Source organism: Salvia miltiorrhiza, chromosome 8 (genome assembly GCF_028751815.1).
Source record: "Salvia miltiorrhiza cultivar Shanhuang (shh) chromosome 8, IMPLAD_Smil_shh, whole genome shotgun sequence".
Taxonomy (NCBI): Eukaryota; Viridiplantae; Streptophyta; class Magnoliopsida; order Lamiales; family Lamiaceae; genus Salvia; species Salvia miltiorrhiza.
This window is the reverse complement of record NC_080394.1, coordinates 9798643-9809523: the sequence shown is the minus strand read 5'-3', so window position 1 is coordinate 9809523 and position 10881 is coordinate 9798643. Positions and strand designations below refer to the sequence as shown.

The following is a 10881-nucleotide window of genomic DNA, read 5'->3' as shown; positions in this document are numbered from 1 at the left end:
AAGGAAAATAGTATGTTTGTAGTAGTGAAGGATAATTTGTAATAAAAATACGAGAAAACTTAGTGCATCTAATGTGACTAATGAGAACCAGAAAAACCCTATCCCCAGTTCCGGTTATAACCTCCAGAGAAAATCATCCAATTTTAATGCCAATTTTCAGAAAGGAAATACAAACCAACGGTCATAACTGTCACACTATTGTTACCAAACAATCTTCCTTCCAATTCAATGGCACTTTCCTTCTTCTCTGCTTCTGCTTCACTTCCATTGCCCAAACATCATCCTCTCATTTCTACTCCCCAAAATCTCCCTAGAAAGAGAAATCGGCGACTCATTTGCCGATCAAGCAGTGATTCCGACGAGGTATGCATATATACGTTTTTGACAAGTTGAGGTGGAGAATTTTGAATTTTCTTTTTTCATATTGGAATTTGTGATGTGTCAGGATTATTTGCTGGATGCTCCAGTTTCGATTGGAGATGGATTTTCCTTTAGTGGGGGTAAGAGTTGGGGAATTACTGTGTTCTCACATAAAATGTTGGATTTTTTTGAAATGTGAGTTTATGGTTTTGAACAGGGAAATATTCAGACGAGCCAAGCCCTGCTGATGAATGGTTCAAGCAAGGAAAGATTGTAAGTTCTTCATCAAATTTTATATTTTAAGCTATAAATTATAAATGTTAAGGTTATGAATTTGTGTATCCTTTCTCCCAAAAAGAGAAAGAAAAATAAAAATGAGGAGTTAGTGATCGGTTGTTTTCCCCAATTTTTACATATACTAAGGTGAAAGCACACCCTGTTGGTGGCACCGGTGAGAAGGCCAAGGATCCAATTTTCGGGCTAGCTATGGCCGGTTCTTCGCAGGCCTCAACCGATCTGTTCAGGTGATCACTTGCGCCTTCATAAGACAGTGATCATATGGTTGTGAGGGATATAATTACATGATTCATTATCATGATGGGATCCCCAACCAATGCTATTATGCAGATATTGAGGATGGAATATTTGCAGGGATTTCCAATTGAAACGTGCTCATTTTGTGCAATAGATGGTTCTGCGTTGAGAGTGGAACTCCTGGTAATCACTCAGTGATTTTAATTCATGGTTTTCCGTCACAGGTAAGTCTTTTAAGGTTTTGGTACTTGTCTAAACTTAAATCAAGTAACATTGATAGATGCTAGCTGTCGAAACTGATCATTTTCAGATATCTTGAAGAAATGCTTTTGTACACTTTTGAATAATATACTTTGTGAAACTAACGAGACTTTGTTGCATTGTGGAAAAATGAACTTCACCTAACTATCGGATTTGGAAAAACTTGAGGAGCTTATAAATCTTTTCAAGACAATGACATTTCTCCTTTCCTTTCTCTAACACCTTAGTTCTTAATTTGCAATAACGCTTGTGAGATTACACCCTGTAATAATACATTTGAGTAAAAAGTAAGCTTATTTTAGCAATGTTTCAGTGAAGCTTCAATGTTATATTCTCTCCTTCCTTTCTACATACAAATAGTTGATGCACATTAGCTTTTAATCCACTGTATTATTCTTATCAAGTGCTATCTCAAGAAAAGATAAGAACAACTGAAAGACTGTAGGTAGATGGTTATCTGGTTTGTTTGTGTGGAGACATTTTACTCGAATCCACACATTGAACCTCTCAGTTTCTCGAAGATATTTGGATATAGCCAATATTTTAGACTACAATTTTAGGCTTTATATTGTTTCACTTGAGCTAATCATAACTATCTGATAGAATTTATCATTTTCTGTCGTAGGCATATTCATATCGCAAGGTTCTACCCATTCTATCTAAGAATAATCATGTAATTGCTTTTGATTGGCTAGGTAAGCCTAATTCTCTACTTTTTTACACGAATTACATATACGGTTACACTAAAAGTGCATTTGTTCTGGCACAAACAAAACCAAGTATTTGCATGGTCTCCTTACTTGTTCTGGCTTGTTTCTGGTTTGGAAGGTTTGTCATTCCTGAGTTACACTGCAATCTGTTTGAATTCGATCTTGTACTCTCAAGTTATTGTTGGCCTTGCAGGATTTGGATTTTCAGATAAACCCCAACCCAGATATGGCTTTGACTACACTTTGAAAGGCACGACCTCCAACATTTAAAAAAAAAAAAAAAAAAGTTCACTGCATTAGCTATAAATGTTACTATGCAATTTCAAATGACGAATTCTGGATTTTCAGAATATGTAGATTCCTTGGAGTCTCTCATCAATGAACTCTCAAAGGATAAGGTTACCCTTGTCGTCCAGGTAAATTTGTAATCTCATATTCGGGTATGTATTTTTCCCTTTAGTCATGTGAATGTGATGAAACCTTATGTCATATTTTGTTTTGGTTAGGGATACTTTTCACCCGTCGTGGTCAAATATGCTAAAGATCACCAGGAAAAGCTTAATAATCTCATCCTACTAAATCCTCCGGTAAGATGTGCTTAGACTCCATCGAAATGCACATACTCTCCTTTTTTCATTCTATTTTCCCTTTCAACACAATACAACTTCTGATTTTTAACTATAAACGGATGCCTTTTCTTTATATTTTGTGTGCTGAAGCTGACAGTGAAACATGCCAACCTGCCATCAACGCTTTCCATATTCAGCAACTTTTTGTTAGGAGAAATATTTTCTCAGGTGGGAAGTTCAAGCAGCGTCTTTTACAATTATATTTTGTTATGGCTCAAAACATATTTTGTTTTTCCTTTCATTTCATGGCACTAACCTTTTTATTTTTTATTAATCATTAAAACCCACTTCCATCAGGATCCTCTACGAGCCAGTGATAAAGCCTTGACAAGCTGCGGTCCTTATCAGATAAAGGAAGAAGTTGCAATGGTCTATAGAAGACCATACCTCACATCAGGTTCTTCTGGATTTGCTCTGAATGCCATTAGCAGGTCCATGAAAAAGGAGCTAAAGGTGCACTTTTCCAGCTATTTCTCGTTTCTTTCAACTTGAGATCTCATGGTTAGGTAGCATTATACTGTTGAGAAGAAATTCCTCTTCGAATGTTACTCCTGTGAATGGCTGAGTTCCTGCGATATGTGAACATGTTTTGTATGTATTTTGTGTATGTATCATATTAGAACCTTTAGGTCCTTGATACATCTCAATACATCTTTATGTAATAATGGATCGAATAAAACTTGAGATTTGATTATTGACATTAAAACTCATAGCTCAGCATCTCTGAGACCAAGATTGGATTGTTTCTCTCTCTCTCTCTCTCTCTCTCTCTCTCTCTCTCTCTCTCACACACACACACACACACACACACAATACATTCTTTTGTTCTGTTTCCATTCACAGTACTCATGGAACACGAAGAGAGGAAAATTTGTTAAATAAAGATGGGATTACCTGCTTGCATGAGAAATTAAGTTGTGATCGCTCTGTAGCCGTTCCATTATTCACAATCATATATAAATATTTGGCGTTAATACTTGAATCACAAGGTTAGTTAATCAGCATTACATATTAACATCATGCATCTTGTTCATTTTGCAGGGATATGTAGAAGATATGAGAGGAATCCTTAGGGATGAGACGTGGAAGGTCCGAACAAGCGTTTGCTGGGGCGAAAGGGATCGCTGGTTAAGTTTCGAAGGCGTGGAAGATTTCTGCAGAGAAGCCAAGCATCAACTCATCAAACTCCCCATGGTAGTACTATACTAATATGCTATTTGATTTCAGCTATAGCAGTTTTTACATAAATACATATTCTCATAATTTACAAATTGAATTGATTTGTGTGTGTCCAGGCAGGGCATCACGTGCAGGAGGATCGCGGCGAGGAAATAGCGAATATCATTGCCGGAATCCTAAGCAAACCAACAACTATATCATATTAGTAAAATTTATCTATCATCAGACTTCATGGTTTTTTTTTTTAATTATTATTATTAGTATCTTGATCAAACTGGTGATAATCGGCATGCAGTCAGAGAAGAACTTTTTTACTTCTCTTTTTTACGATTTTCTGTATGATTCTTCTATTATTGATTGAAATGTTTGGCACAACGTGCTGATTGGTGTACAGTGCATACATGTTTGAGAAGTTCTTCATTTTCAAAATAGTAAGAAATTGTTTGGTAAATAAACTTCCCTACTCCACTGAATTATAAGTAAAAAATTCTTACAATAAATTTTTAATTTCACAAATAGATCAACTCATTCTCAAGTTCTTTTTTTAATTAATTTCTAAATAACAAGTATGTATTTCACAACTGAATAACTTATCACAAGTTTTTGAAATATGGTAATAATATTATTAAACAAATTGATATATTCGCCTATTTGATCAATAAAGAGTCAAAATACTTTACATGTATTGACATCTAGTATCATTCTGATTTCATCTCAGCCCCTGCAACAATATAATCTTGATAGGGCTTAAAACATCTCTGAAATTCTAAGTCTTGTTTCTTCAAAGTTGTAAACATTTCCAATTCCATTGCCCCAAAATCAATGGCGCGATCATCAAAAATGGATTCTATTGGGCAACCCACATCAAATAGGTCTTCCCCTACCATCTCCTCAGTAAGATCACATGCAAGTTCTTGCCTTCTCCTAAACACATGGGTTGAAAATGTGTCAGGTTTCCGAATGCCCATTCCTAATGAACTTTGCAGGAACGCCGATGGATAATGACATGAGAGATTCAATTTCTGGATCCGATAACTCATATCTTCTGTATCATCTGCAAGAGAAACAAAATCATCCTGAGGTCTGACATCAGAACCTGCAATGTGTTCCCGAACGACCTCCACAACCTTATCACATAAAAATTTGAATTGAGAATGAGCTGAAAAAGCTTCTGATTCTTTAAGTTCATCCACGCAAACCTCGTTCAGAGTTTTCAAAAAATGAGTAGGAAGAAGTGGGCCTACAATGGCATCAGATGGCTGGACTTTGGTAGACCATTTATTGCTGCGATATGATGGCTTCCTAAAAGGAAAAGGCGGGGCGTGGAGCTGGTCGGGAATGTCCAGGAACTCTAGAGGCTCGTTGTGCTTCTTATCAAACTCCGAGTAGGTGGAGAAAGCAAATTGCAACAGGGTTGAGGGTAAAGTAGCATATGCACTCTTTAAAGCAATCTCATGTATGCTACTCGGCCATGTGATGTCGTTCAATACAGCAGACGACGTAAAAGAGGACCCCATTGTTGTAAGCCCAAACTCATTCAGCCTTTGACATTTTTCTTGATGGAAATTAAACTTGGAAGCACTCTCTTTTATCTTCTCTCTTCTTTTGAAAATCAATTTTGCTAGCTTATCCTTCAAGTATGCATCAAGAAACTCCAATTTCAGGTGCTCAAATCTCTTTTCTCCATTGTATTCTGAAATGCTCTGATCATATAAATGAGTATCCTCCAACTGAATGCTCTTCCTCTTCCTCTTGTGACCTGCTACCAAAACCTTATCTTCTGCGAGGTAGTTTTGTGCTTCTAGCTTCCCCGATGAGGTTAGCCTGATCAGTGTAAAGCCACCAAAACTGCCAAACGAGGACAACTTTGCAGAAAGGTCTGGTTTGAGAATGCCAAATCCCAAAATAAGCTCTTTTTTATGCCTCCAGTCAGTCCAAACTGGGAGAGAGGACTTCCAGAACTCCTCTCTTACAAGGCAGCTACCACACGTACAATCAGACCCCGACAATGATAGCTCCGAGGGGAATCCCCATGAATAATAGGAGTTGCAGAATTTAGAGATTCCTGATCCATTTCCTTTATCATCAGGACCATAACAAAAAAGACTGAAATTGTTGTCCCAAAACGATCCCAAAATAACACAAAGGCCTGATTCTGAAGCCATCTTGTACTTTGCATCTTCTGCATTTGTTCTCAACTCTGACAATCTAAAGACAGTCATATATTGTGGATTTTTTACAGTATGCGCCCACCTCAAGACCGGTGTCAATGGCTTCCGCACATCACAAAGAAGAAGCAAGGATCTTGTTGCCACACTAAAGTAGAAACCATCAGACCCTGCTCTCGAGAGTGAGAAAAATCCATCATCTTTCCTTGTCGACAACATTTCAAGCTTCAGCAAACAAACGACATGGCATTCGCCAGCAGACCTTAAATCAACCAAGAGTATCCTATTGCAATGACAAACAATGATTATTCTTGGATGCCAACTAAAATCACATCCAACCCACTGCTGACCTTTAGAGCAGCTTTCCTCCTCCAATCCCAACTTATTGCTCAATGGAACTTGTAGCTTTCTACTAATGAAGCTGTTGTGTCTACTAACAGATAACATTGCATTAGCCTTTCTCCCAGAAGATTGATTAACATCAAATAATACTAAATCGCCACCCTCCAACAAAACTAAACACTCTTCGCTAATATGTGGACTCCAACAACCACTTTCCACCGACTTTCCCATTAACATCTTGGCATTGGCAGAACCCAAATAATCTACAGAAACAGAATTCTCATATCTGACCCTATACCAATAAACAGAATACTTGGTACAAACCATTAAAAAATCATCAAATGGGTTCACCAACAAGCATGTGATTCGCTGACAATTCACATTACCTTGTTCCACCACACGGAAGAAATGTTCCCCTAGCGATTGAACCTCCAAAATCCCATTTTTAATGGAAAGCAAAGAAAATCCAACACGATCAGAATTGTCTCCCGCTGGGAAAAACGCAATGACTAGGTTTTTGTGAGGAATCTGAAGCAATTGAAGAGAGTTGAAGGCGTGATAGTCAGAAGAGAAATTGGGAGCGAGAAAAGAGGAAATAGAAGGATGAACAGTGTGTTCTTGGAGGAAGCGGGAAAGTGTGAGCTGGGGATATGGCGGGGGGAGGCATGGTGCGAGGGAGGGAGATTGATGGATAGTGGTGGAGAAGCTGGGGCTCGGGTTGAACGTCAGCGGGCCAAACGCTCCTTTGTTTGGGATGAGCAATGGAGCAGCGAAGGTGGAGCCTATGGGCCAAAGGGATTTCCATTCTCCATCAATCATCGAATGATTCTTTTTTTGTTTTTGTTGTCGATTGCACAACAAGTGAAAGGATGTAATGGAACTCCAGATATTAGAATCAAGAAATTCAATGAAAAGAATACCGGAGAGAGGTAAAGAAGATTTGAATTCGAGCCGGAAACGGGTTCAACTTTGTCGGAGCGCGCAATTCTCTTAAACCCTAACGATGGGCTGAGCCTCAGCCATTAAATTTCACACATTCTTTTCACTTTGGGCCCAGTCTTTAATGTTGTTCCTTATTTTGTATCATTATCAAAATTGTTTGGATTTTTTTATCAAAAAGAAGGAAAAAAATAGTTTGGAATTTTTATTTAAATGAAAAAAAAGAGTAAAAACGCATAAACAAAGTTTTCCTGTTACACATCCAATTACATAATAAAAGAAAATGTAAAATTTTATGTATGACATAATTAATTGTATGACATACAGATTTGAATTTATGAAATAAATTAAATTCGTCGATCAATGAAATATTCATTGCAGACTTAATTATAATACTATATCTTAATCATCCGTATCCGTATCAAATAAGAATTTAATAAATTCTCATAGATTATCATCGACTTATTTACAACATAACACCTAGGACACCAGACTACTCCCTCCGTCCCGCGAGTCTTGACACGTTTAGGTTCGGCACGGGAATTAAGGAGTTGTAAATTAGTGTTTTAAGTGTGTAATTAATAAAGTATAAAATTGATAAAGTATGAGAGAAAATGTAATAAAAGTGATAAAGTAGGAGAGAGAATATAATAAAGGTGATAAAGTAGGAGATAGAAGGTAATAATTATTGCCAAAAAGGAAACGTGTCAAGATTCGTGTGACGACCCAAAAAGGAAAACGTGTCAAGACTCGCGGGACGGAGGGAGTATTTTTGTTTAATCCAAAGTCATCAACTTTCTACATTTGTACAGTCATGTATCCTAAATAAAATGTAGTAGTACATCTTAAATAGACATTTTTTATATTTTTAAAATCTTAAATTTATTTAAAAAATCTCACCACACACAATAATCTCTATTAGATAGACTCGAACCTCCAACCTATTAATTTGAGGGAAAAATATGTTACCAATTGAGTTGCCTTACCTATGGACCATGGTATTGGAAACATCAACATCCCTGTTGCAACAAAGAATTCTCAAAATGTAAAAGCAATTAGCTACCACAACCTTGCAACCTACCTATATACTTGTTTACTTTGCATGATTGAATATTTTTATCCTCAACAATAAGAATTTTCAAATCCCATCATTTCAAACGGATATGAATTAAGCAAAACTAGCTCAAATGATAAAAATAATCAAGGACCTTGAGATATCCCAAAATTTCAATCTATCAAAATAAACAAGAGATTATCATTACTATTTCTATCTATCAAGGCTAATCCTCCAAAGTAAGCCCCCACTTAATATTCAGCACCCTTTGTTCATTAATATAAAGCAAAGTCATGGTCATGATTGAAATCTGTAAAATGACAGAAGATGTGCTTGCAAAGCACTATGGCAGCACTAGACCTTTAATGGTAGAAGATGAGTATATCTCTCACTGTAAAGAAGAAAGAGGAGTAATTTCGGATATGCAAATAACAACCATAGATGATATACATTCTTTTGTTTTCATCCCAAGAGTTATCTGAGCAACAACACGACATCATATACTAGAACCTAACACAAGATATCAGCCATATTAGTACCACTATTATTATCCTACTATGACAATGGTGCAGATGCTAGGGTTTCTCCCAGAAGCTACGTAACGATGTTGGTTAAATGGGATCTTTTGTTCAACTATAATGGTTAGTAACTATCAGAGCCACCGTGAATGTTACGAATTAGACATATAGCATTTTGCAGCAGAGCATCTGTCTCCTCATTTGCAGTGTCAAGTGCGCGAAGTTCCTTGATCTCCTCCTGCCACTTTTCGATCTGTTCTTTGTGTATTCTGTTAACATGTTAACAGTTAAAGTGTGTGGCCAACTAACAATTCCAGTAATTACAGTTCAGAATTACTTTCTATTTACTCACAGAAACATGCGTTCTTCAAATTCATTGCTCAGTTCCTTCAGCATTGACTTCCCTGATTCTAGCAGCTCTGACACCTTCACACAATGATACTAACAAATTATTCCAAGAAATGATGCATCATATGCAAAGAATTAATGTATTCAAATAAGGTATTTGAAAGTCACAAAACTCCCCTTCCATATTTATTACAAATCATTGAGTGCTGAAGTTGTTTACCATCTGAGTGAAGTCATTGATCTTGTCAAGGATGTGAGTGATCTCCATATCCACCTGTTCAGAATTTGAAGTTGCTACATTTTCTTCAGCTGGAACCTCTACAACAGATCCATCTTCCACAGCTGTCTCTTTATCCTCAACCTGTTAATGATCAATGTCTCAGTTATAAGGAAATACTAGTAAACTTCTAATATCTCTTTTTTCCATCTTAATGCTTATGCATAGAAGACAGGTGAAGGCATACAGAAGTCTTCATGCGTTTTGCCATTCCACCAGTGCCTTCTGTTTCCATTCCCCAACGAACTTATAATGCTGCAGAAAATGATAAGTATAACTGGATTTCCTTAAGAAATATCAATACAAAAGGTTAAAGCCTAAACAGGTAATAACAACTTGAGCATCGTTTCACCTTGACCATTTGTGAGTATGTTAGGATTGCATACAAATATTGCACATTTTGACAGGTCAATTCTGAAAGTGGTACAAGTTCCGGTTCAGCTTCTCACCAAGAAATACCTTAAGGAATACTGTTTCTCACGGGTAGGAGAGAAAAATCCTTATACATTTCTCATTCAAAAACAGAAAAGACAGAAGAAACTCACAGAGAAACAAAAGATGATTCATAACTGTCAAAGAACTCCCAAAGTAAAAAATCAAAGGCTGAGGACAAACATAAAACTCGAAAGTTACGAAACAAAAGGTCTAATGTTCCAATACTGGTAGATGAAAATGAGGATAGGTATCACGTGCTCGGATCATTCACATCTAACTTTGTAATCACCTACTATTTAGTCTATTACACAAGTTGAGAAAGAAATATAAAGGAATTACGCAAATTTTGCTTATTCAGCATCGGCATAAATAATAGCTCCAATCCAATAAAAGTTGCAGCAACAAACTCAATTCGTAATTTGCAATTAGACGTGAAAATCACAACATTTATAGGCAATACTCTCAAATTGAGTGCGGTGCGTGTGAGATACTCACACACACACAAGCTTCGAGAACATGTAATCTCCATAGCTTAGATTGGTGCTCAAATCCGGTTAAAGGAGAAACAAAACTCAATACACACTTCAAATAACAGTAGAAATTAAATTACCAGATTAATCAGCAGATTTCCGTAAGCGTAGTTGTCTGTGATTGGAGAGAGAGAGAGAGAGCTCAGAGAAAATGCAATGGCCTCAGCAGAGAGAGAGCAAGCACTCCCGGTAAATGTGACGGTGGGGTATTATCATATTTTATATGCATTTGCGGCAAAAGAAAACTAGTGTTTCCGGTTCGGATGATGAAATTCAATCATTTTGCAGAGAAAACATCCAACAATAGATATTAGCCTCTATAATTTTGCATGTTAGTCCTTCATTTTTTTAATTTTTACTAATACTCTCTCCGTCCCGTATATATAGGCTTATTTTCACTTTTTGAATGTCTCATTTATATAGGTTTATTTGTATAAAAAATATTTCCTCGTCCTCCAAATGAGTATCTATATTTCTTTTTTAATATGTCCATCAAATAAATACTCATTTTGATAAGCATATCCACATAATTCACTGACAATAACTCATAATAAAATGGAGTTGTTTATTCAACTCACACGCACTCAACCAAATTCT

General features: G+C 36.6%; 3 protein-coding genes across 4 annotated transcripts; 1 reads left to right on the top strand and 2 right to left on the bottom strand.

Annotated features, from left to right (window-relative positions):
- Positions 1–66: 66 nt before the first annotated feature.
- Positions 67–4066, top strand: LOC131000802 (uncharacterized). Its single transcript, XM_057926885.1, has 13 exons — positions 67–363; positions 446–500; positions 578–633; positions 784–884; positions 1049–1118; positions 1781–1850; positions 2059–2115; positions 2214–2281; positions 2372–2452; positions 2585–2662; positions 2792–2947; positions 3536–3688; positions 3790–4066. Exons 1-13 carry the CDS (start codon positions 229–231, stop codon positions 3877–3879), a joined length of 1170 nt encoding a protein of 389 aa, XP_057782868.1. The 5' UTR covers positions 67–228; the 3' UTR covers positions 3880–4066.
- Positions 4067–4273: 207 nt separating this feature from the next.
- Positions 4274–7237, bottom strand: LOC131000801 (uncharacterized). The gene has a single exon (XM_057926884.1). It carries the CDS (start codon positions 7000–7002, stop codon positions 4372–4374), a length of 2631 nt encoding a protein of 876 aa, XP_057782867.1. The 5' UTR covers positions 7003–7237; the 3' UTR covers positions 4274–4371.
- A 1305-nt stretch (positions 7238–8542) lies between these two features.
- LOC131000800 (uncharacterized) lies at positions 8543–10681 on the bottom strand. 2 transcript variants are annotated; one of them, XM_057926882.1, is made up of 5 exons: positions 10365–10681; positions 9507–9574; positions 9263–9403; positions 9047–9120; positions 8543–8963 (listed from the first exon to the last, which is right to left on the bottom strand). In XM_057926882.1, exons 2-5 carry the CDS (start codon positions 9552–9554, stop codon positions 8819–8821), a joined length of 408 nt encoding a protein of 135 aa, XP_057782865.1. In that variant the 5' UTR covers positions 9555–9574; positions 10365–10681; the 3' UTR covers positions 8543–8818. The 2 variants fall into 2 exon arrangements, with proteins under 2 accessions (XP_057782865.1, XP_057782866.1); XM_057926883.1 differs by lacking the exon at positions 10365–10681 and adding an exon at positions 9672–10334.
- Positions 10682–10881: the final 200 nt, after the last annotated feature.

What these genes read in the sequence shown, in the direction of transcription:
- LOC131000801 (XM_057926884.1), bottom strand. Translation starts at nt 7,002, where the DNA reads ATGATTGATGGAGAATGGAAATCCCTTTGGCCCATAGGCTCCACCTTC.
- LOC131000800 (XM_057926882.1), bottom strand. Translation starts at nt 9,554, where the DNA reads ATGGAAACAGAAGGCACTGGTGGAATGGCAAAACGCATGAAGACTTCT. An exon ending in CAAAACGCATGAAGACTTCT is followed by an intron (nt 9,404 to 9,506) that starts GTATGCCTTCAC and finishes GATCATTAACAG; the next exon opens with GTTGAGGATAAAGAGACAGC. An exon ending in TCAATGACTTCACTCAGATG is followed by an intron (nt 9,121 to 9,262) that starts GTAAACAACTTC and finishes CATTGTGTGAAG; the next exon opens with GTGTCAGAGCTGCTAGAATC.
- LOC131000802 (XM_057926885.1), top strand. Translation starts at nt 229, where the DNA reads ATGGCACTTTCCTTCTTCTCTGCTTCTGCTTCACTTCCATTGCCCAAA. An exon ending in TGGATTTTCCTTTAGTGGGG is followed by an intron (nt 501 to 577) that starts GTAAGAGTTGGG and finishes GGTTTTGAACAG; the next exon opens with GGAAATATTCAGACGAGCCA. An exon ending in AGGTTACCCTTGTCGTCCAG is followed by an intron (nt 2,282 to 2,371) that starts GTAAATTTGTAA and finishes TGTTTTGGTTAG; the next exon opens with GGATACTTTTCACCCGTCGT.